The sequence below is a fragment of the Atheta coriaria genome, unplaced genomic scaffold (genome assembly GCF_025399875.1).
Source record: "Atheta coriaria isolate IRGN ID8LTWV9N9 unplaced genomic scaffold, Caltech_Dcor_3.1 hic_scaffold_4_pilon, whole genome shotgun sequence".
NCBI classification, from domain to species: Eukaryota; Metazoa; Arthropoda; class Insecta; order Coleoptera; family Staphylinidae; genus Dalotia; species Dalotia coriaria.
In genome coordinates this window covers 1539706-1563644 of record NW_027045446.1, presented here as the reverse complement: position 1 = coordinate 1563644, position 23939 = coordinate 1539706, and the positions used below count along the sequence as shown (strand labels likewise).

Sequence of the window (23939 nt, the reverse complement as noted above, 5' to 3'; positions counted from 1 at the left end):
GTACGTCGGGGGATGTTTGGCCGTTTTGTTATTACGAGCATGCCGTCGATGTCGCCCGCGCATTTTGCATCGTGCGCGCAGCTTCATGTCGTTGGCACATTTGCTGCGGGGGGCGGCAACTCACACGCATACACAAACATACGACAAGGAGACACATTCCGGGCGTCATAATGTTTGCGGTAATCTGACGTACGTGAGCATCATTGTTATTCCCCGGAGAAATCACGCTCGCCAACCATTTACGAGCGAGACCAAAACCCGGATGTCGCTTCATTCAATACCCAACCCCTATTTCTCTCCCGCCACACGTACGAAACATTGACTGAACAATTGCGTTAATATAATTTGCAGGAAAAGAAGTAAAATAAATAAATTTATGATTTTAATTTTTTTTTGTTTGAAATAAAAAATTATAAGGGTGAAAACTACCCTTATTAGATTTAATACCCCTATGGGTGTATTAGGTTTATACTTGACAATTGGCCGTCCCCTAAAGTCTAAAGTGAAACATGAAACGTCGAAACAAAGCGCTCGGACAATGCCCACACGCTGAAAAGGGCTGATTTCTGAATAGGGGATGCTGTATCAAGATAACCAACATTCATGTTACCCCGAATATATCTTGCTCAAACAGAAACCGGTAGTTAGTTTCAACTCATAGAAGATCCTTTCAAAACAGTGAATAAATCTCATCTGGTTGATGATTATCATCAGTTGGGATTATGTTAGCCACGCCTATTAATAGCTGAGAATTAACCACGCCTCTTATATGGGCGGAGCAAAATTAATAAAAATTTTAAATAAAAAATTTATTTTTATGATTTTTTTGATAAAATTTTGATATTTTTGCCTGAATGTGCTTTTGCTAATGATAGCGTAACAAGAAAAGCTTGAAATTGGATGCTTGAGCTTTTCTCATTTTTTTCTGTGACTCTTACGCCAACGCAGCAACTCCGCGTCCTATTTTCCACCTCACTACGATTCCTGATCGTTATTATGTTTGCCAGAGCTTAATAAAGCTTTTAAATATTTCCGAGAACAAAGCTCTATTTAAATACGAGAAATAATCTTATTTTATTCTTAGAATAGAAATAAAAATATTTAGATTAAATGCTATTTATTAACAATACCTAGGGATATGAAGCTAATCAAATGTTTATTTTTTGTTGTGGGTGTGTGATGAAAGCGGTGCGCTTTTTAAGTCTTGCGTAAAACGTCCACAAAAGCGGAGTAAAATTGGTGCAAAGCAGGACAATGTACACAAAGAGGTAATGCGCTTTAACAGAGTACACCGGGCGGAATCTGAATTTTAAATTCGCGCACACCAGAACCAAGAAAGTGACGAAGATGTTAATTCGCGTTTGGTGCGCGCGCGGCGTGGATCCCTCCATTATTCATCTTAATTCTGCAACGGCGCGCATTGTTTGGAGCTTTTCGCTCTGGTGAAAGCTCCGTGTTTTTCACGACCCAACGCATGCACATCAAGCACATCAAGCACATCAATCTAGCTACGTTTAAACTTTGCTGCAAAAAAAGTGCGAACGTTTAAGCCCCGCCTATTAATAGCTCTCAAATATGCCAAAAATGGGGATTTGAATTTTTACTGAAACTTTGATAACGATTATCCCGTAAACTAAAGGCGATAGAAACAAACAGATTAAAGATTCTTAATCTACGAAATATTCTCAATAAAACAATTATATAATACAATAATATTTCTTGGTAGAAAAGCTCCAAAAACGCGACTAAATGTGCCAGAAAGTGTTTCAATTTTTGCCTATTTTCTTCAATTTTGAATATCTCGTAAACTAAAAGAGATAATTTGGATCTGATCGCAGCGTCTTAATGTACGGACTATTCTCTATAAGATAGGCTAGTTAAAACGGAAATCTGAGAGATGAAATTTTAATTCTTAAGAAAAAATTGCCAAGGGGGGGTGCTTGATACTTTTTTTCGACGATTTTCAATAATTAATATCTCTTAAACTAAAAGAGATAGCCACCAACGAATAGCTGATTATGAAAGATTGGAAAATTCTTAATCAGATACAAATATAGAATAATTGTTTTTCCTACAGGAAAAGGTCGAAAAATGCGACTAAAAGTGCTAAAAAGTGACATTTTTCAATTTTTAGTCATTTTTTTCAAACGCGAATATCTCGTAAACTAAAAGAGATAAATAGGATCTAGTCGCAGCGTCTTAATCAGCGGACTATTCTCTATAAGATAGGATAGTTAAAACGGAAATCTGAAAGATAAAATTTTCATTCTTAAGAAAAAAATTGCCAAGGGGGGGTGCTTGATACATTTTTTCGACGATTTTCAATAAGTAATGTCTCTTAAACTAAAAGAGATAGCTACCAACGAATTGCTGATTATGAAAGACTCGAAAATTCTTAATCAGATACAAATATAAAATAATTGTATTTCCTGCAGGAAAAGGTCGAAAAATGCGACTAAAAGTGCTAAAAAGTGACATTTTTCAATTTTTGGCCATTTTTTTCAAACGCGAATATCTCGTAAACTAAAAGAGATCAATAGGATCTGATCGCAGCGTCTTAATCAGCGGACTATTCTCTATAAGATAGGATAGTTAAAAGAGAAATCGGAAAGATAAAATTTTCATTCTTAAGAAAAAAATTGCCAAGGGGGGGTGCTTGATAATTTTTTCGACGATTTTAATAATTAATATCGCTTAAATTAAAAGCAATAGCGACCAACGAATTGCGATATATGATAGATTGGAAAATTCTTAATCAGATACAAATATAAAATAATTGTATTTCCTAAAGGAAAAGGTCGAAAACGCGACTAAAAGTGCTAAAAGTGACATTTTTCAATTTTTGGCCATTTTTTAAATGCCAATATCTCGTGAACTAAAAGAGATAAATAGGATCTGATCGCAGCGTCTTAATCAGCGAACTATTCTCTATAAGATAGGATAGTTAAAAGAGAAATCGGAAAGATAAAATTTTCATTCTTAAGAAAAAAATTGCCAAGGGGGGGTGCTTGATACTTTTTCTCGACGATTTTCAATAATTAATATCTATTAAATTAAAAGAGATAGCTACCAACGAATTGCTGATTATGAAAGATTGAAAAATTCCAAATCAGGTAAAAACATAAAATAATTGTATTTCCTACAGGAAAAAGTCGAAAAACGCAACTAAAAGTGCTAAAAAGTAACATTTTTCAATTTTTGACGATTTTTTTATTGCGAATATCTCGTACACTAAAAGAGATAAGAAGGAATGGAAGAAAAATTTTTAATCTGCGTCAAATTCTCTATGAGATAATCACACGCCATTTTTGACCTTTTTTGCGTTTTGTTAGTATAATAATTTTGAAAAATAAACTGAAATAATGCGCGAGTCACCCCTTGAGATAACGAGGCCCCAAAGTAAATACAGGGGTTGTAGACTTGAGGGATGAACACTGCAAGAACTAGAAAGATGATTAAATTATGACGAAATGTTTGTCTTTTGCAGGAGCAGGCGCCGGGGCGCACGACGCGCCCGCCGCGAGCGTCGGCAGCGTCAGCCTCGCCTCGAAGAAGTTCCGAGACTTCCTGCAGGAGTGGCCGACCCCCGGGACGGGACCATATTTCGACACGAGCATAAATTCAAATATCACCGGCCTCGTTGGGAAAACCGTAATGCTGCACTGCCGAGTGAAGAATCTCGGCAACCGAACGGTACGCAGCGAGCTTTTTATTATTAAATATAAAAAAAATCCGATCGTAAAAAAACTGAAAGAGGAAATTCGACCATACAACCCTTAGCGCCGGGGAATATTTGACAATTTTGAAGGTTTCGACGCATGACTTGGCTGCAGGATGTCACTTACAGCAGGTTTCATCACCCAAGGGCAAAAGGGATGCTGAAATTCATTCGGTCGCAATTAACAGGCGATAAAAGTGTGCGGCGACGGGCGTGTAATTAATTATTCAGCACGGGTCCTAAGTAACTAAGGGCTGTAGGGCCACTTTTTGTTCTGACAGAAATTGGGCATTGATAATGACGCCGTTTGTGATCTACGACAATCACTTTGATCTATATTCATCAAAACTCCAACAAAAAAATAAAAATTCATCAAAATAATATTTTAGCTCCGCCTATTAATAGCACTCAATAACCACGCCCATAATTAAAGCACTTTAATATTTTAATTAAAAATTCAATAGAATGGTAAAAATTTCGTGCTCAATGCGTACTTGACGATGAAAAGTTTTTTTCCTCGCCTGGCGAAAATTACCCCTTTCTACGCTCTTCGCTTTTTAGTTTTTTTTTTTGCACGGGTTGTAGTAAAACCCTTTTTTTTTATTCCGGTCGTTAATTAGAATACCGGACTGAAAATTAAACTGCATCGTTGCATTCAAACGCGGCGCGGTGCTTAGCGCCGCCGAGCGCGACAATTTCCCCAACAACTTTTAATAGGATTTATTTTATGCGATTCGTGTATGGGACGCGCAAATGAGATGCGCTTTTTCACCAGAGGGCGTAATTTATTTCAGAAGAAATTAGTTTCGCATTACGGCTTCGACAATATATTTCAGTGTTTTTCAATTAAACATTCGTATTTGCAAAATAAGAAATAAAAAATACACAAATATTCACTGCAAGGACTTATAAATTAAACAGAACTTTATTTAAGCCCCGCCTATTAATAGCTCTTAAATTATGTAACTTCTTTTTAAATATTTTTGTAGAAATCAATTTTAATCGATTTTTAGAAACGTTTTTAATTATTTTTGTTATAAAATTAGTTTTTTGAAAAAATTAAACAATAATGCAATGTAAGCCCCGCCCAAAAATAGCTCTGAATATTTATAGCATTTTTATTACAAAAAATATATAAAAATGACTTTTTATCAATTTTTTTACATTTTTAAAAGTTATTTTCATTTTAATTCCTTTTTATTTAAAAATTATTGCGTTATGAAACATTTTGTGCCCCGCCCATGAATAGCTAAGCAAGCAAACATGCTCTGTGTGTAAAACATTAGTGATTTAGTGTGCGTGTGCTTTTTTGATGTTTTGAATAGCCATCGAGAAGAATGCGAATGAAAGAGGGTTTTAATTAACACGAACGAGCGCGCGTGGGAAACTGGAAAAACGCCAAAGCGTCAAGCGGCGTGTAATAATTTGTTTTCGCGTGCGGTAAAAACACGCGAGCGCCGCCACCGCCGCCGCCGAAACTCGTAATTAGCGAAAGAGATTGAAGCGTGTCGTGATGGCGGCCGAAAACTGGGTTACGTACGTGTCGGACTTTGTTCATAACCGTCTCTAAGCGGCTCCACTCGCGTATTTTTTCCGTTTCTCGCCGGATAAAGGAGCCGCCGGTACTAATCATTCAAAACTGTCACGATAACGGCGCGGAAGGGGCCAAACTGTAACATAATATCCGTGTTGGCAAAATATATGTGCATTAAAAAGTTTTCCCAAGAAACAACAACTCCTTTCATCTTCAATTCTTCCCGATAATGAAATTAATCGAAAAATAACAAACAACAAACAATAATGTAATTAATATCTTACAAAGGTTACAAAGGAGGTTTTTGTGAAATTTTTATTTTTTGCAAAAAGCTTCGGGGAATTGCGGGTTTGGTTTCCATTTGGCCCTGTGCCAAATAATCATTGCGGAAATCGAAAATCCTAACTTATTTCGAAGGGCGAAGGACGACGCGAACGAATAGCCGGGCGTTATGAGACGATGGTCCGGCACTAAGTCCAAGAATCCATCTTGCTTCCACCCAGCAATCATTACCATATCTCTTCAAGTGTTGTAAAACCTTTTGGAATTTATTAAACAGTATATAAAATATTTTACTTTTGCCATAAAATAAAAATTTATAATATATTTTAAGTCCCGAATTTTTTTTGGGTAAAACTCAGTTTTGAAAATTTTTAAGCCCCTCCCAAAAATAGCTCGGAGTTCAAATAAAGTTTTTCCTATTTTTTCATCAAAAATTATTCAAAATCAACGTCAAAATCAAAATTTGAAGTTTTATGAAAATACATTTTATTTTTTTCTGTAAAATATTCCAATTTGAAGAATTTTAAGCCCCGCCCAAAAATAGCTCGGAGTTCAAATAAAGTGTTTCCTATTTTTTCCTCAAAAGTTATTCAAAATCAACGTCAAAATCAAAATTTGATGTTTTATGAAAATAAATTTTATTTTTTTGTGTAAAATATTCCCATTTGATGAATTTTAAGCCCCGCCCAAAAATAGCTCGGAGTTTGAATGAAGTTTTTCCTACTTTTTCAACAAAAATTATTTAAAATTAACGTAGAAACCACCCTTTTAAATTTTTTGTAAAGAAATTTTTGTTTTTTCTATTAAATATTGCATTTTGGAAGATTTTAAGCCCCGCCCTATAATAGCTCTTATATTATACTGAGTTTTTCTTGTTTTTGATCAATATAAAAATCTTTATTTTATACCAAATCAAGAAAAGCTCTAAAAGCTCTTGGAGGAATTGCGCACTTGTTAATAAACGCACCGAGGTTGCTCCTGGGTTAATTCCATCTAACGCTGATAATGGCGCTGATAAAGACCTACGCTTTCACGCTGGCGAGCGTATCCAATATATTAAAGTCGTCTTAATGCCGCTTTCGCCCAGGGGCGAGTCCAATGATGCTCAACAACGATTTTCAACGCTTTAAACGCCAAAAATCACCCAGCTTTACAATCACACATTATTTTTATGTTTTTCTCCATCTATTTTCGGAAAAAATATATTTTTATATGACTAATGTTGTTGTTTTGATCATTATGAACTAATTTTACCAGAAAGCAATATTTTGACGATTGGATTGATGATATTTCTATGTTTATATCCCCAGATGTCAGTTTTTGTCATATTAATTTAAGCGGATGTCTTGATGTCGTCTAAGCATAGCATTTTTTTTGATTTTCGTCGAGTTTCACTCACACTGTCTTTCTTGCAGTGTTCGGCGCAGTGATATTGTTGTTTCCTTGTTGCTTTGTTGGCCAGCCTGGCGTTCCTCTTTTTTATTAGGTCGTAAAGAGCCGAGACGCTAAAAGTCGAGTTCGCTTTATTGGATTTTCGGACGAAAGCGTCGTTAATACCGAGTTTTACGTCGTTGCGTTTTTCTTTTCTTGCTTGCCGCCCACTCGAATTGTCGGGCGTCGTTGATTCCAACCGCACTATTACATTACTTATATTAACTTTCATATTTTAACACCTAAGAAACTGAGACCAGCAAAAAATTAGATGAAAAAATGGAAAAAAATTATTTTTTTTACAAAAAATTAGAAATTTTTGTTAAAAATTTTGGAAAAAAATTAATAATATTGTGAAATAGTTATAATTTGTTGATATAATAATGAAATTAATTATGTTTTTATTTTTTAACACCTTAAAAACCAAAAATTAGCAAAAAATAAATGAAAATTGGAAAAAAAATTATTTTTTGCTAAAAATTTAGAAAAAAATTAATATTTTTTGTTATAATGTTTAAATTTGCTGATATGACAATCAAATTATTAAAATTGTTATTTTTATCACCTTAAAAACCAAAAATCAGCAAAAATTTATGAAAAATGGACAAAATTTCATTTTTTTTCCTAAAAATTTAGCAAAAAAATCAATATTTTCCGTTGGAATGTAGGAATACGTTGATATGATAATCAAAACCATCAGTGAGGAAATTCACATGTTTGCACACATCCGGCTAGATAATATTTCCACGCCATGAAAATGATATTCTTCGCGTCGGGCGTCTTGTAGCCACCTCGAGGCCATCTAAAATTCATGCGTGCGCTCAGCGATGTAGTTGCATTTGCATATTCATGACAATACTTCTTCTCAGATACGCGAGCGACGAGAGACCTGTGTGAGGAAAACCAGGTGTCGCCTCCGCGCACTGATATCACACACCTCGAATTCTCCGAAAACGAAATCGCAATGGAAGCAAATAAATTATTAATCAACACTGTCATCATCAAGGACTTCATTCACACGCGAATATTTGCATAATTATCTTTCTGAAACATCCAGTCAAAATACTTTTGGCAACGCTGAATATTTACATAGAAATATCTAAAGTTGAGGTTATGGTTGTGTGTGTGTGTGTGGGTGTGTTGGTTATCTATCTATCAAATTGAAACTGCTTCGGATATTGTTCGAGACCAAACAAATTGCATCCGGCGTATAGACTGCTGTGGTGGTGCGGTAGCACAGCTTCTGTTAAGTACACATGTGCAGAAGACACTGCGGCGAGCCGCCTCCACCTCCACCTCCACATCCTAAACTCTCACAGCAGGCGCTTTGGCTGGCAGCATGATAGGCGTAAGTGTTTGCTTAATATTCTCAAGCCGCAAGCAGCACCTGCATCCAAAGTCTTCAAATTTTTTTGCAAAAAAGCAAAAAAATTGAAAAAAAATTAATTAAAAATTAATTGAGTGTTTGATCAAGTTATAGAGTTTCAGGTGAATGTACATTTAGAAAATTATTACTTGCTGATAATTAATTATAGATTTTTTCTTTAAAAATTGCAAAAAAATCGTTTTTGGGAATTTTTTTCTTTAAAAATTGCAAAAAAATTATTTTGGCTAAAATTTCGGTTGTAAATGCAAAAATATTTTGATATATTATTAAGGATTGCAAAAACTAAATAAAAAAAATTAAATTTTTGCTAAAAACTACATTTGTTGTCCAAAAACAATTTTTTTGCAACTTTTTTACAAAAAAATTATAAAAATCATAAAAAAATATAAAAATTTTAATTAAAAATTAATTGAATGTTTGCTTAACTTAATCCCTCATCAAAAATTTAATTGAAACCAACACTTCCATTCATTTTTAATCAAATTCTTGAGTTATTCAAATTTTTGAATAATTCAGCCGACGATGAAACGAAGAAGGTGTTGAGAATTGCGGCTTACAATACGCGTAACGAATTAATCACGATCATAAAGTCATATTTCACGCAATTTTTTATTATCTCGCGTGGAGAAAATGAAAATATAAAGAAACGAGAGAGGTCGAAAAGTAGCGATGGCTCCCAGGTGGAAATTTATTATTTCCCTTTATCAGTTCCACCGCAGGGACAACGAACTTCCTCTCTCAGCGCTTTTCGCCAGCGTGCCGCGGCGTGTTTATAAAATTATGAATAATAAATGCACATAATTTAAAACTCGCCGTCCTTTGGAAAAGTTGGCCGCGCGCGTCCCGGGCGACATCTCCAACCTCAACTTATTTTCTCTCAGCGTTCCACTTTTTCTTCGCGCGACTGCAACCAAACGGACAAAAAAGAAACCTGTTTAAATTAGCTACTCCCGCACACACACACATCGAAGAATCTACATAATGCATAAAGTGATAAAAAACGCCGCCGACTGTATTAAAACGGCGACGCGTGACACTATTTCACGGTTAGGATTTTTTCTTCTTTTTCACGACACGCTGAAAGCTGTTAATCCTCGCACGACTTTGAGCGCACGGCTTAGGTTATACTTAACTTCAACTCCGGAAGCATATTTAACGCGTCGGATTAATCTCGTTAACGATGAATCGTGCATACGAAATTTCTGTTGCGTATAATATTTTTGTTTTAATGCATTCGATTAATTTAATGGACAATGTTCACTTTGTCGAGAAGCATTAGCTCTCCTGCTGCGTGCTTTAATCTAATTAACGCCGATGAGATGTTGCAAAGAAAACAAGAAAACTTTTCCTCTGGTCCTGGTCCTCGCCGCCACCGTAATTTATTCATTTAATCAGCGAAAGGAAAATTCTGCTTATTACAATTCAACAGGTTTAGGTTTAAGCGCAAATTGCGGAAACATGAGGAGCTAATAATGGACCCGAAGAAAATGAAAGAGAACCGAAATTGTGATGAAAATACTGTCACAATAAATTACATAACAAGAGAGTCTTTTTAATGGTGTTGTTAAATCTTGACATTTTTTTACATTGGTTGAGATGAGTGGAGGCGCCGGGCTTGTACAAATGCTGTGTGTTATTTTAGTGTAACAACTTGTATCTGCAAGGATGGCAGTTTACGACGGCGTGTTGGGATCGAGCCGAGTGAGATATCGAGTTATTTTCCATGGTGCTTTTACATAATCTTAAATATACGACACGAGAAGGATGCGCGTCTTCAACCTGCGCGCTGTGGGCGTGTAAAGTGTTGCGAGAGCTTTCCATCCGTGCGCTTGCTCGCAATTTTTTATTGTTACGCTTTACGACTTTGTATTGACATAAATTCTTCGTCTGCGCATTCAATATAAACCGTTTATCACTTAGTCTGATAGGAGAGATTCGTTCAAGCCAATCTTGGAAAGATATTTTTGTTTTTTTGTTTCTTTTGGGAAAAAATTTAATATTAAATGTTGAAAAATATATGGGGGGTATAAATAAATATGAGACAAATTTTATTTTGTATATAAAATGTGTTTTTGGAGTATTTTAGTAAAAAATTTTGCAAAAAATTAAATATTTTGGGAAAAACATTTAATTTTTTGAAAAAAATGCAAAAAATTAGTTTTTGAGTTATTTTACTTATAAACCAATTAAAATAATTTGGTAAGGTATAAATAAATATGTAATAATTTATATTTTGTGTAAAAATCATGTTTTTGGAACATTTTGGCCCAAAATTTAGCAAAATTTTTTTGATTTTGTCAAAAAAATGTTGATTTTTGATTATTTTTAACAAAAATAAAGTTTTTAAGTCATTTTACCCACAAAATAGTAGAATAATCAAAGCCAAGTTATAAATAAACAAATGATAGTTTTTATTTTGTGTAAAAACGTGTTTTGAAACATTTTTGCACAATATTTTGGCAAAAATTAAATTTTTGGGAAAAACTTAATTTTTAGAAAAAATTGCAAAAAATGGTTTCTGAGTTATTTTACTTATAAAATATTTTCAAAAAATTGGTAAGGTATTAATAAATAAGTAATAATTTTTATTTTGTGTAAAAAAACATGTTTTTGGAACATGTTGGCCAAAAATTTAGCAACATTTTTTTGATTTTGCACAAAAATCGTTGATTTTTGATTATTTTTAACAAAAATAAAGTTTTTAAGTCATTTTACCTACAAAAAAAGTAGAATAATCATAACCAAGTTATAAATAAACAAATGATTGTTTTTATTTTGTGTAAAAAATGTGTTTTTGGAACATTTTATCAAATTTTTTTGCAAAAAAAGCAAATTTTTGAATAATTTCCACATAAAACTAACTTTAAAAGTTATTTTACTTATAAAACTGGCTACAATATTGACCAGGTTTTCCGACCCATTTCTCCCCCGTGCCGTGGGTTGTTAAAAAAGCTCCTGGAACGATCTCAAAACCGCCCATCTAGTCGATCCTCTTCGAACATCTAAAATTGCGCACATAAGTTGTGTCAACAGTCATCGAGACACGCCATAACTGCGCATAGCTGCCATCTCAGCAAACAGAAGAAAAACAAAAACCTGCACACACACACATACAATGTTGGAAATAAAAGTTTTCCACTTTTATTGTTATCGCTACTCGTGCTACTCGCGCTGAGAACTGAAAAGATATTGGCATCCGAGGCTACTTTCATTGTTCATCTTTTGCAACGACACGCAACACGCATAACATCCGTACACATTCCGCATCATTGAAACAAGAACAAGTTGCGAGAGGACAAATGTACGTACATTATAAAACAGAAAAGTTTCTTGTGTTTATTTTTTCCGGCCGCTGTTTCTAAATAAATACGTGAGCAAAGTTACAAAACATGTTTTAGAAACAGCGAAAAGTTCATTATTTTTGCTGCAAAAATAAAAACCGCTGATGAAATTGTAAAAAAATACTTGTAAAGTAAAATATTATACTATGATATTCCATGTCAGATAAATATTATGTCCGCATGAAATTTATTATCGCAATTTATCTCGACTTTGCGCAGCGAAAATTTGCTAGTGAAAAATTCCCGACCGCAGAAATTTTATATTTCCACGTCAATATACCATTCAATGATTACTACCCGCAAGTTTTCTTTTGGTTTTATTGAATAGTTTTAGAATGTTTAGCGATGTAGCGTCGGAGAGAAAAAAATAACACAGCGATCGAGTCGAAGGCGAAGCTTTTGTACTTCTGTTTGGTTATGTGGCGTTTTTGGCGCTGCCGGGATACATTTAGTCGGCGAACGCAGATAAGCAATGGAGTCATATTAGGAGATATCGTCGAAATGTATTGCGCCAAATCTATTGGAAGAGAATTTCCGAAGCAAATTCACGTCGACGTCGGAGCGAGAACTCGCGCTTCAATATTTTAGCTCTTTTGTACTGCTGCATTCCGTTTGTATTGGTCATTGGATTCTTATGAACGAAAAAATAAACAGAATGGAACAAAAGCTCTTAGAAATTGATTTCTGTTACGAACAATGCGCGAATAATCAATAACTAAAAGGCGCCTCCACCAAAAATGAAACAAGTGCGCACGGTTGAACAGCCACTTGGGAAATGAGCGCATACATAAATCATTTTCCACATACAATAGAGATCACCAAATGCAAATATGCCAAAAGTCTTTTGTTTGTTTAATATAGTTTTATTTTATTTTTATTCAATCACAACTCTTTTTCTTCCTCTAGAGATTATCGTTTTTTCTTTTTTACTTTTTTCAAAAGATGATAAACTATCTGAAAGCTCGCGGGTTTCATCCTTCGCATGAATATTTAAGTATAGAGCCTCTTCTAAGCCGGAAGGAGCTTTTTGTTATACGCATGGAACGCAGGCTAAACACGTCCCGGCCATATCTTGTTCAATCTTCGAGCGCAGCGTCTATATTTATAAAACTTATAAACACTGGACCCTCGGGGGCAATTCCGGGCGCGCTCGTCTTCGATGCAATTCGCGCGCGGGACAATAAAAGTGCGACGCGTGCGTTGTTACAGCCGGCACTAGATCAAAATAGAATAGATATTGCCTTCACACGGGCTTCGAAACCATTGAGTAGTGTTATTATTCCCAAAAGACGCAAAAAAGTTGAGTTTAACTACCTAAAATATATAAAAATCAAAAAATTTCCAAAACCGGAAAACCGGAAGTGGAATATTTTTAACCGGGAATGAGGAATTTGGGTGTTTTTAGATAATTTGTCGTACTTGGTAGATTTTTTTTGTTTATTATAGTCGCACTATCGCACGGAAAATTATGGCCGAGCTTTATTTGCACACTGATTAATCGTTGCGAATTTTTAACGGCCTGGGCACCATTCCGTTGATTGCCAGTGGGTAAATAGTGAGAAGCGACCACAACACGACCACCGCGAGCTTTCGGGCTTTTCGAAGTGCGCGCCGCGTTAATTTCCATTCATTTAAAGTTTGAACATTAATTAACGATTGCGACGAGCGGCCGTATTTATGACAATTGTGCATTTAACTTTCGACATGGAGTTACATTCATCGGCATTAAACTTTAGAGTGGAGCTTCACCATTACCGAAATTACAATTTCCAGGGCGTTTCCGAAACTTTGCGTTCCGACTGAAACCCGATCGAACACTATCCTGGACGTTTTCATTCGATCCGCATCGACAAGTATCAACTTTCCATGTTTGGGCAAACCTTGAATACTCTATGAATATAAATAAACCATATAATTAACTTTTACGGTAAACCGGAAAACCGGAAAACCGGAAAATATGTATAGTAATCCCCAATATTTTTTGTTGAGTTTTTTCCTGAAAAAAACACAAACGTCAAAAATATTTTAGTTTATTAATCCTGGTTTAAATTCTTTTGTGTGCATCAAAAACCTCATCGATAAAAGCTCATGATGAAAAATTGCACAATCTCGTAAACAGATTTTACGGCCCATTGTCTGACACAACATGGCATGAAATCATAACATGTTTACGCGCCAGGATAAATAAATACAACAAAAGCACGAACCTACAACACCAAGATGAGCCATTTAGTTATATAACGGTAGTTATGCCGGATAAAGAGGATACAAAAGGATTAAACCGGAAAAAGCAAGAGAGCTTTAATTAAACGATTCGCAATCATAAAACGGACTTGTTCGATGGCAGGAGCGATAAAATAAAATGGATATGCGTTATCCTTGAGATATCCTGGAGATAAAATAAAACTTTTATAACGTGGTTTCATCGCCCGCGAGTTCAATTCATGCCCGAATTATGACGTAAAATTTTAATACGGAAATTACTCGATATATACACTTACTCGAGTGGTAGTTGAATTTTATATCCAATTTGATCAAATTTTAGTCATTACGTAATGAATTAGAGAGCGAATTTGAATGCAAATCAGTGACACGGTGCGTGAGTGAAGGAGAAAGCTCACAAAGCTGAGGATATTATTCAGCTGGTTGTGAAATTAACGCTACAGCACCGGACGTGACCACAAAGGACCTGAGTGCCTAGACTTGCTAGATGTAGCCGCCCCCCAAACAATCACTCGTCGTATTCAAGCTTTAATATATTATCATCAAATGAAAAGCATTCCTAAGGTCGTAATGATGTCGATGATATTAGTAAAACAACACAAACAATACCAGCACGTAAACATGCTGGAAAGGATAATTAAGGTTATGTTTGTACTGCGATGTCGGTGATTAATTCATTTACTTACTTGTAATTAACTGTGTTTTTGCTTTTTGGTTTTGGTTGTAGGTTTCATGGGTGAGGCATCGAGATATTCATTTACTGACAGTGGGAAGATATACTTACACTTCCGATCAGCGATTTGAAGCGATTCACTCGCCGCATACTGAAGAGTGGACGCTGCGCATCCGCTATCCTCAGCGGAAGGACACCGGGATTTACGAGTGTCAGATTAGCACGACGCCACCGATAGGCACACCCGTCCATTTGACTGTTGTCGGTTAGTAAAAAATATTTGCTTAAAATGTATTTTTGCAATTTTTTCAAATTTTTGCAAAAAATTTGCAAACAATTTTTTTCAGTTTTAAAAACGATGAAAATTATACTAATATTTTCAAATTACCATTTTCCTATTCTAGGTTAGTAAATATAACCTAAAAATATGTTTTTTTATAATTTTTTTTTTGCAAATTTTTCATTTTTTTCCAAAATTGTTTTTTCTTAGCAAAAAATGATTTTTCACTTATGTAAAACGCCATTTCCGGTTAAGAAAAGTATCTTCCTTTAAAATCCTTTGCAGAAATAATTGTTTTTTACAATTTTTTTTACTTTTCGCAAAAATTTTGCAAAAAAATTTATTTTTATTTTTAAAAACGTTGAAAATTTGACAAATATTAATATGTTTATATTTTCTTATTTTAGGTTAGTAAATATAACCTAAAATATGTTTTTTAAAATTTTTTTCCAAAAAATAATTTTTTTTTGCAAATTTTTCATTTTTTATCCAAAATTGTTTTTTCTTGAAAAAAAATGTTTTTTCACTTATGTAAAACGCCATTTCCGGTTAAGAAAAGTATCTTCTTTAAAATCCTCCGCAAAAATATTTGTTTTTTGCAATTCTTTAAAGCTCCATAAACTAAAACACATAAACAAGCACCTACGTTGGCGAAAACCTCATAAAACCACCCCTATTCTCTTACACTGTAGGTAATATGGCCGCAATCAAGCGGAGAAACAAATAAACCCATTTTTTCCGGTTTTCCGGTTTAGTTTACCAATTAAGTTTACAGTTTACGTTTTTGTTGCCTTGTATTCGTCCGGAGGTCGCGTTGAGCTTTTCGCACGCGAAAGATTAATAAATTGAAGCATTGTGCTCGCGTTGCGCTCTGCTCTCGCTTCTTTTCTTCATTAAGCGTGATTCATCGTTTATTTTCCGCGCGATGGCTCCGGTTGCAATATGTTCGCAAAGCGCGAGCTTTTAGCGTTGTGTCGCAAAGCTTCCACGCAAAGCACGCGCGTATTTGTAACTTAACAAAACCGCACTCGGCAAACACAACACTCGGTTTGGAAAAATAAATTTCCGCGCGCGCGATTTATCTCCCGCCGAGTCTACCTAATGCGGAAAGCTTGTCCGGGCTTTTTTTCGACTTTCAAAATGCATTAATGCGACTCGTTAACCACCAGCGATTAATCATTTAACACCAAATTATCATATCCAAACGACACCTTTAAAAATCTATATGTAATATATGCTAATCCCGGCGCCTCCACATAATCTAAACTTGTAATAATTTTCTGCTCGAAAAGAAAACAGATAAAAGTAAAATATTTCCGGAAATGGCTTTAATGTGTTTTTATTTATGAGATCATAATTAAAGAGAGCGGGTGCACTTCGTTTTCGCGCCCTGCGGACGATTCGAGAAAAATTCCGGTGTCGTAAATTAAAAGTTGCGCCGTAAACTTGCCGCCTCCAGCATAATTAAAACTGAATTAGTTACGTTCCACTAAAGTCTAATAAAGCTGAAGCTTGCGCTGGGTAAGGCACATCTACTTCTTTTTTTTTGCTTTTTTCTGCACCTGATATTATTTGCTGCTATATTTGAGATAAAAACAATTTTTAATAAAAATTCTTGCAAAAATTTTACGAGCGCGTTAAACTTTTTATATTTTGTTAAATCAACATCTCAGGCAGATATTATCGGTCGAGTATTCGGTGGAGCACGGATGTGCTCTAATGTAATCCTGAAAGAGTCATCACACCCTTCCGGAGTGCATTCGGGTCGTCGTCACACGATTTTCAACTATTTTCAAATGGTGTTGGAAACGCTCCCCTGGGTTCGGATTCGATTAGCTCGTGTTAAATGATTTTCTATGTCGGACCAGTATTAGACTTAATGTGTCAGCAACTATATACAAAGTGATCAAATTGTATTTTCAAAAACAAAAAAAAATTTCACTTTGAATTACAACATTTCTGCTCGTATGTTGAAGATATTGTGTATTCTGTTAACGTCCGGGTTCCTAACGTCATCAAGACGAATAGAACTGGATAACGAATTAGATGCGGACGCCGGAGTCCCATTCTGTATTCTACGAGAATGGGCGTTCATTAATTCACTCTGGTGGTTAAGACGACAACTTGTTATACACGCACATGTATTTTCCGGTTTTCCGGTTTGAACTTCCGGTTTTCCGGTTTGGTAAAATTTGTGTGTTTTTGATTCTAGAACCAATAACAGAAATCCTTGGAGGTCCTGACCTGTTCATCAACTTGGGCTCGACGATCAATCTGACGTGCCTGGTGAAGTACGCCCCCGAACCACCGCCGACGATGATGTGGTCACATAATTCGGTAGCGATCAATTTCGATTCGCCACGCGGTGGTATCAGCCTGGTGACGGAAAAGGGCCCGGTAACCACCAGCCGCCTGCTCATCCAGAAAGCAGCCCAGGGTGATTCCGGGCTTTACACCTGCTTGCCCACCAACGCCAATGCGTACAATGTACGCGTGCACATCCTCAACGGTGAGCATTCTTAATTAAAACTAAAACAAAAAAACGCGGCGAGTTTAAATTAATTTAAAGAAGAAAACGTTGAAACTTTTTTGCGACTTGGAACAATAGCAGGCAATTACTTGAATTCTATTTCGTACTTTTCATCTTTGCTCGCTTTGATATCGCATAATGAGCAAATAAAATAAACGGAAAGTTATTTTCTTGCTTTCAACATGCCAAACAGACAATAAACCACATTACGAGCAACGCGCAACGAGCTAATAATTATTTTACAACAAAGACAACAAAAGCCAACAAAATGGCAGAATGAATGTTTTCGAGGCAAGACTCTCTACCCCAAAGGGGCGGCTCAAACACCAAATGATACAATTGGGACACGGGAACAACGAATACCTCTTTGTTACGCCATTAAATATTCGAATATATTCGTGTTTTTGTCAAGAGTTGTAATAACATTCAATATTTGTCACTGCAACAACTAAAAATTCATTTTCCAACTCGGATATTTTTATTTAATTCCAAGTTCATTTCAATATATTTCATTGGAAATATATTCAATAAAATTTTATTATTAAAGTGAATAATGTCGACCAAAAAATCAAATTTAAAAAAAAATTTTCACATAAAAATTGTTCCTATGATTTTTTAAATATTTTTAATGGTTATTTTTATATTTTAGATTGTAACAAACAAAATAAAAAAAAAATCATGAAAATCGGTCCACGCGTTCTCGAGTTATGCAAGTTGCCAAAAATTTTTGCTAAATTATTGATTTTTTCCATTTAGGCGAACACCCCGCAGCGATGCATCATGGAAGGGGTTGCTGGTCGACAGAACCACACATGTTGATCCTCATCAGCCTACTATTGCTCCTGATACGTCAAACAACGTAGCACAAACACTTCTAAACTGCGAGTGAAAACCTAAAAATGATAAAAATTTTATAAAACGGCGATTAATCTAACCACTTAAGACAAAATTTAACCGGATTCATCATTTCGCAAACCAGTTCATGTTTATATGTTACAACTAAGACATATATCAAAGCATTAATAAATTAATTAATCAATAAACTAACGTAGGATAACACTAACACGCTAATAATCCGTACAAGTAACGATTTTTTTCTATTTTCGAATAAAACAAGTGACAACACAGACATTGGACAAAACAACAAATAAATTACATTATAATAGAATTAAAGACTAAGTGAAATTTGAATAATAATAACGTATAAGAATAATAATAATATTAATAAAAAATATATCTAAAAATAATTCGTTAAATTACGATGACAACAAACAGAATTAAATTCTATTTTTGTTTATAATATTTACAGTTTATAAAAATGATGAAGGTATAATTAATACACGCGTCGTGCAAATGTGACACTGATGGATGAATGTGAAAATTTGTTGATGAAAATTCTCATTGTACATATCAATGAATAAACAACTTTAATAACTAATTATGTCATCATCTAATTTCGTTATCATTTTGTACATATAATACCGGTGAAAAACAAACGACTTCCGGTTTTCCGGTTTCCGGAAAAAAACATCTAATTTTGTTTTAAAAATATGTATCAGTAAAGGGACGTAAATAACAACGCATATCTCTTGGAATATTTTGGGAATTTGTGTTAATTAAGATTGTTGTTAAATAATATATTTTTATGAACGTAAATTTGTACAAAAAGAAAAATGTGTGTGTAAAGAGTGTGTTGAGCGTGGCAAACAAAAGTGTTGTTTGTTATGATTGTAAAATTTATTTATAATTAATAATAATATCGAATAACTGAATTCTGAGTATATGCAGGTGTATAATGTTGTTATTATCAGGGCTTTCTATGCGCGGCGTAAACAACAATGTAATTTTGGTTTTCCGGATGTGAAATTTAGTTTTGTTTTGTCGATTCGGCGAAATTAATCTACTGGCGGCCATATAGAAAATTAAAATTTATAATTTTAGTTTGTGAATTACAATATTAATTGTAAAAGTGACAAAAGGTAAGTGTACTTCGTTTAATTAATATTTTAAATATTAATAGGATATTTTAATTTGGTGCAAGTGTAATTTTCATGTTTTTTTTTTGCAAAAAAATCTTTTTGTGGGCTTGTTTCTTTGTGAATGTCTTAATGTTGTGATTTAGCTCATTATTCTATTTATATTTATGCGTATTATTTGCAAGGTCGGATAAAAAGATCGCTCCGATGTGCGCCGCTTTATTTTATTCTTTTCTTTGTGTAGCACGACGCTTTTTACTTCGATGCAATAGAAAGCAAACAAGCCGTCTCGAAATGTTTGCACAGCATTTTGGCAAAACGCGAAGTGCTGGACGTTATTGTGTTTCTGTTTTCCACGCCGTCGTTCTCACGTGCCGAGCACAACGATAAAGAGATTTTTTTCCACATAGCAACATCATCAGTATCAGGTCAGTGAGGAAATTTATTTTTTCGAAAAAATTGCGACAAAATTTGTTTGTATGTCAAAAACACAAAAATTTAAAATTTTTTTAATAAAATTTAAGAAAAATGTTATTAGGAGATATTATATTACCGAACATAATAATAAAAAATTTTAAAAATAATTTACTTTACTTTTTCGAAAAAAATTGCAAAAATTTGTTTTCTTGCCAAAAACGCAAAAATTTTGCATTTTTTATAAAATTTAAGGAAAAAGGTTTTAAGTGATAATATATTGCCGAACATAATTATAAAATGATCAAAAAATAATTTTTTTATTTTTTCGTAAAATTTTGACAAAAACGTGTTTATTTTGCCAAAAAGTAAAATTTCAGAATTTTTAATAAAATTTTCAAAAAAATATTTGGTAACATTCCCAATGATAAACAGGTCAAAAGATAATTTATTTTATTTTTTCTAAAATAAAATAGCAACATCATCAGTATCAGGTCAGTGAGAAAATTTATTTTTTCGGAAAAAATGCGAAAAAATTTGTTTTCTTGACAAAAACACAAAAATTTGGAATTTTTAATAACATTTAAGAAAAATGTTATTAGGAGATAATATATTACCAAACATAATAATAAAAAGATTTTAAAAATAATTTATTTTATTTTTTCTAAAAAATTGCGAAAAAATTGTGGTCTTGCCAAAAACCCAAAAATTTAGCATTTTTAATAAAATTGAAGGAAAAAGGTTATAAGTAAAAATATATTGCCAAACATAATGAGAAAATGATTAAAAAAAAATTATTTTACTTTTCTCTAAAAATTTTTGCAAAAACGTGTTTATTTTGCCAAAAAAGTAAAATTTCAGAATTTTTTAATAAAATTTTCAAAAAAAATATTTGGTGACATTCCCAATGATAAACAGGTCAAAAAGATAATTTATTTTATTTTTTTCTAAAAATATATTCTCAAAAACCCATGTTCCATTGCCAAAAATGTAAAATTTTATTTAATGTTGTGGTAAAATATTTTTGTTTGTCACGTCGTAAAAGCGACTAAAATACTAAAACAGAATGCGAAATTAGTTTGCGCCATATGCCTCCTGCGGAATGAAACATGAGCACGCGCGAAGGAATTGTCCTCCTTATCCTTGGAATGTCCTGAAGCTCAAAACTCTCTTTACTCGCGCGCAGCGTCACTAAATATTCGAAAGCATAAAAATAATTTATACAGAAACTTTTAACGGCCTGGCACGAGTTACAGTCACTGTAACCCTCCACTTCCGGACCATGCTATACAAGAAGAGAACGCGACAAATAAATTGCTTTAATTAATAAATTAAAAATTATCCACCGAGTTATATAACTTTTTACGACACTCCAACAACTTGATGCTTAAAATATCAGTAACGAGATTTTATTCTTTTGTATCATTTTTTTTTCTTTTTCACTTCGTGGCGACAATGTGACAAGAAAGCAAGAAACGAAACGAAATGCCATAGACAGGCAAAGGTAAAACTTGTAATAGAAAAGCAAAAGCAGCTTGCAGGGATTTTTAATTGAGTTTCTTTATTGCGAGTCGGTCGCAGATGAGACTGAAAGGTGTGCTGCGGCGCAATTGAGACGCTGGTTGCCACCACCACCAACACCGTCGCCGCCCCCGACGTCAATACCATCTTGAACGGCGCTCGTTTTCAACAAAACGATAAGAAGAAACGCGCCACATAGTCGAACAAAGCTTTTGAAACTCTTTTTTTTTCTTAGCTTTTACATTGTCTAAAACTTTTTATCCGGACTAATTATTTCTTTTATTTTAAATTAAGACAATTGTGGAGAAGTTTTGAATGTAAAAAAGCGACAAAATGTGACTTGTTATAATTTTCACACATATGTGTTAATGGAAGTTGGAATAAACGTCGACGCGCTCACAATTCGATGTGATTTATGCGAAAATAGTTCACGCCCGCCCGCAAATTGCATGTAGTGTGGAAATAGTGAAATAGTAGACGCGCCCGGCATTGATTGCCGAGCATACTGAGTCCTGAAACGCCGAAAATGGAGAAACTGAGCTATTGTTTCGCGTTATGTAAAACCGTAAGTTTTGACTAAAATTTAAAAAAAAAATTTTAAATTTATTTTTAATAAATTTGCACAAAAAATGTATTTGTTTATAATAAAAATAAAATATTTACAAAATAATAATTTTATTTTACATTGTAAAAGTTTGAAAAAACGTCTGAAATTTTTTTCATAGAGTCTTACGTGTGGAGGCGCCGGGCAAAATGTTTTTATCCATATGCATTACTCATAACTCCACACCCACTTCACATTTATATTTCAACTTCTTTCCTCCTCACTAGTTCCAACGGTAAATCAAGATCCATTTCGGATAAACCGCTTTAATTACACATTCATCGTGCTTGTTTACTGGTGGCGCGTAAAGTAATTTTAAATTTTGATGGAGATTAAGCGACTTATAAGCTTAAACATAAGCATAATACCGTCAAAGAGGGGCGGCGATTACGGCGGTCGCCGAGAACCCCAGAGATAAGAGAATCAAGAGGGCGACGTTTAATATACTAAAACTAACCTACAAAACATTTCCCCCGCTTGTTAAGGTTAAGTGTAAGTCATAAAACTAGAACTTTGGCTAATGTTAAAATATTAACTTTCGCGTTGTTTTTTGTGTGTTTACGCTTGTAAAAATATTGTTTTAGCTGATGTGATGTATCATGCATGAAGTCGTTGACACGCAGAATACGTCGGCGTTAAATTTCAACTCGGAGGCACTTTGGAAAATTAACAAGCGCGCATGGCGCATCATTGAGGTTTTCGCACTTTTCGTGCTCATTCAACTCGCGTTACGCCCGCTACTAACTACGTATATTATCATAACATAAGTTTACTCCACTTTTGTCGCTGCGCGTGGCTCGAGCGAAGAATAAGCTCGGCGCGATGGACGAGAAAAGTTCGGGCTGTACGTGTCGCCTTTTGTGCGCGCAGGCAAAGTTTGCAGCCAGACTTGCAGCGGAATGTGGGAATGGAAGCCGGTTGGTTTTATACATTATCGCTTGGCGTCACTGCGCGGAGTTGAAACAATAAAAAGCGTCGCGGTAGTGTTTTAGAAAAGCTGCAAAATGGTAAATTAGAAATTCACTCCTTTTTCTTTTGCGATAAGAAAAAGTTTATGTTGTTGAAATTCTGATTAAATTTCCGAGAGCTTTACAGAGCTTTTATTAAAACAAGTCATTGGAAAAGTTTCTGCAATTGAAACATTGAAACATTTAGTTTTGGCGTGTGCTACGCTTACGAAGAAGCGAAAATCAAGAGTGACTAATTGAGCTTTTCTGCTTTTAAACTTTTAAATTAAAGACGTAAAAAAATTGCGGAAAAATAACTATTTTCCGGCCACTTCCGGTTTCGTAAAAAACGTCAATATTTATTTCTACTTGCATTTTAAACTAAATTAGCAAACTTTTCCGGTTTTCCGGTTTCATATTTACCATTAAAACAATAAATAAAAATATCCCAGCAACTAAATGAGTTTTCCGTTTCTAACTTTTAAATTAAACCAAAATAAATAATATTTCCGGTTTTGATTTTTTTCTTCTTTTATTAAAAATAAAGTTAAGCAGAAATCGACGTTGTGCTTGGAGTATTATAAGGTGTCGCAATGTTGAATGACAAGCAGTCGAAACTTTTCACACACTATATCTACATCCAGCAACCCGGAAAGCTAAAATACATCCGTATTCAGTGCGCTAGGTGGAAATCGAGTGAAGTGTGTGAAGTGCGGAGTGTCGAGCGTCGAGAACTTGGGAAATGAGAAAACGCGCAAACATTATTCAAAATATTTTCCACGGACGCGTCTAAACCGGATGTGAATGCACCGGCATTGACATCATCCGAGACGTGCTAATAACTGCCGACTGAAAAGCTCAAAAACTTTCCCAGCAATGACTTGTCAGATAAATCAAACTAAAAAATTCTAAACTACATCCATTCAATTATTTAAGTATTTTTATTTATTTATAAATGTTGATGATACGAAAGCTCTATTAAGATGTGTAAGTCGATACTGTTTTGTTTAGTGTTCTGTATTCCGTTCTGTTTGATGGTCGTTCGGATGGCTCTGGCACTGACGTTGTTCTCGATTTA

At 34.4% G+C, this 23939-nt stretch overlaps 1 protein-coding gene across 1 annotated transcript in view; it reads left to right on the top strand.

Moving 5' to 3' along the window:
* LOC135790340 (zwei Ig domain protein zig-8-like) overlaps window positions 1–18458 on the top strand; it is a 33609-nt gene extending 15151 nt beyond the window's left edge. The window contains exons 2-5 of the mRNA XM_065300535.1: window positions 3488–3693; window positions 14644–14854; window positions 17082–17378; window positions 18156–18458. Coding sequence (XP_065156607.1) covers window positions 3488–3693; window positions 14644–14854; window positions 17082–17378; window positions 18156–18262 — 821 coding nt within the window. The 3' untranslated portion in view covers window positions 18263–18458. The remainder of the gene's footprint in view (window positions 1–3487; window positions 3694–14643; window positions 14855–17081; window positions 17379–18155) is intronic.
* The last annotated feature ends 5481 nt before the right edge of the window (window positions 18459–23939 follow it).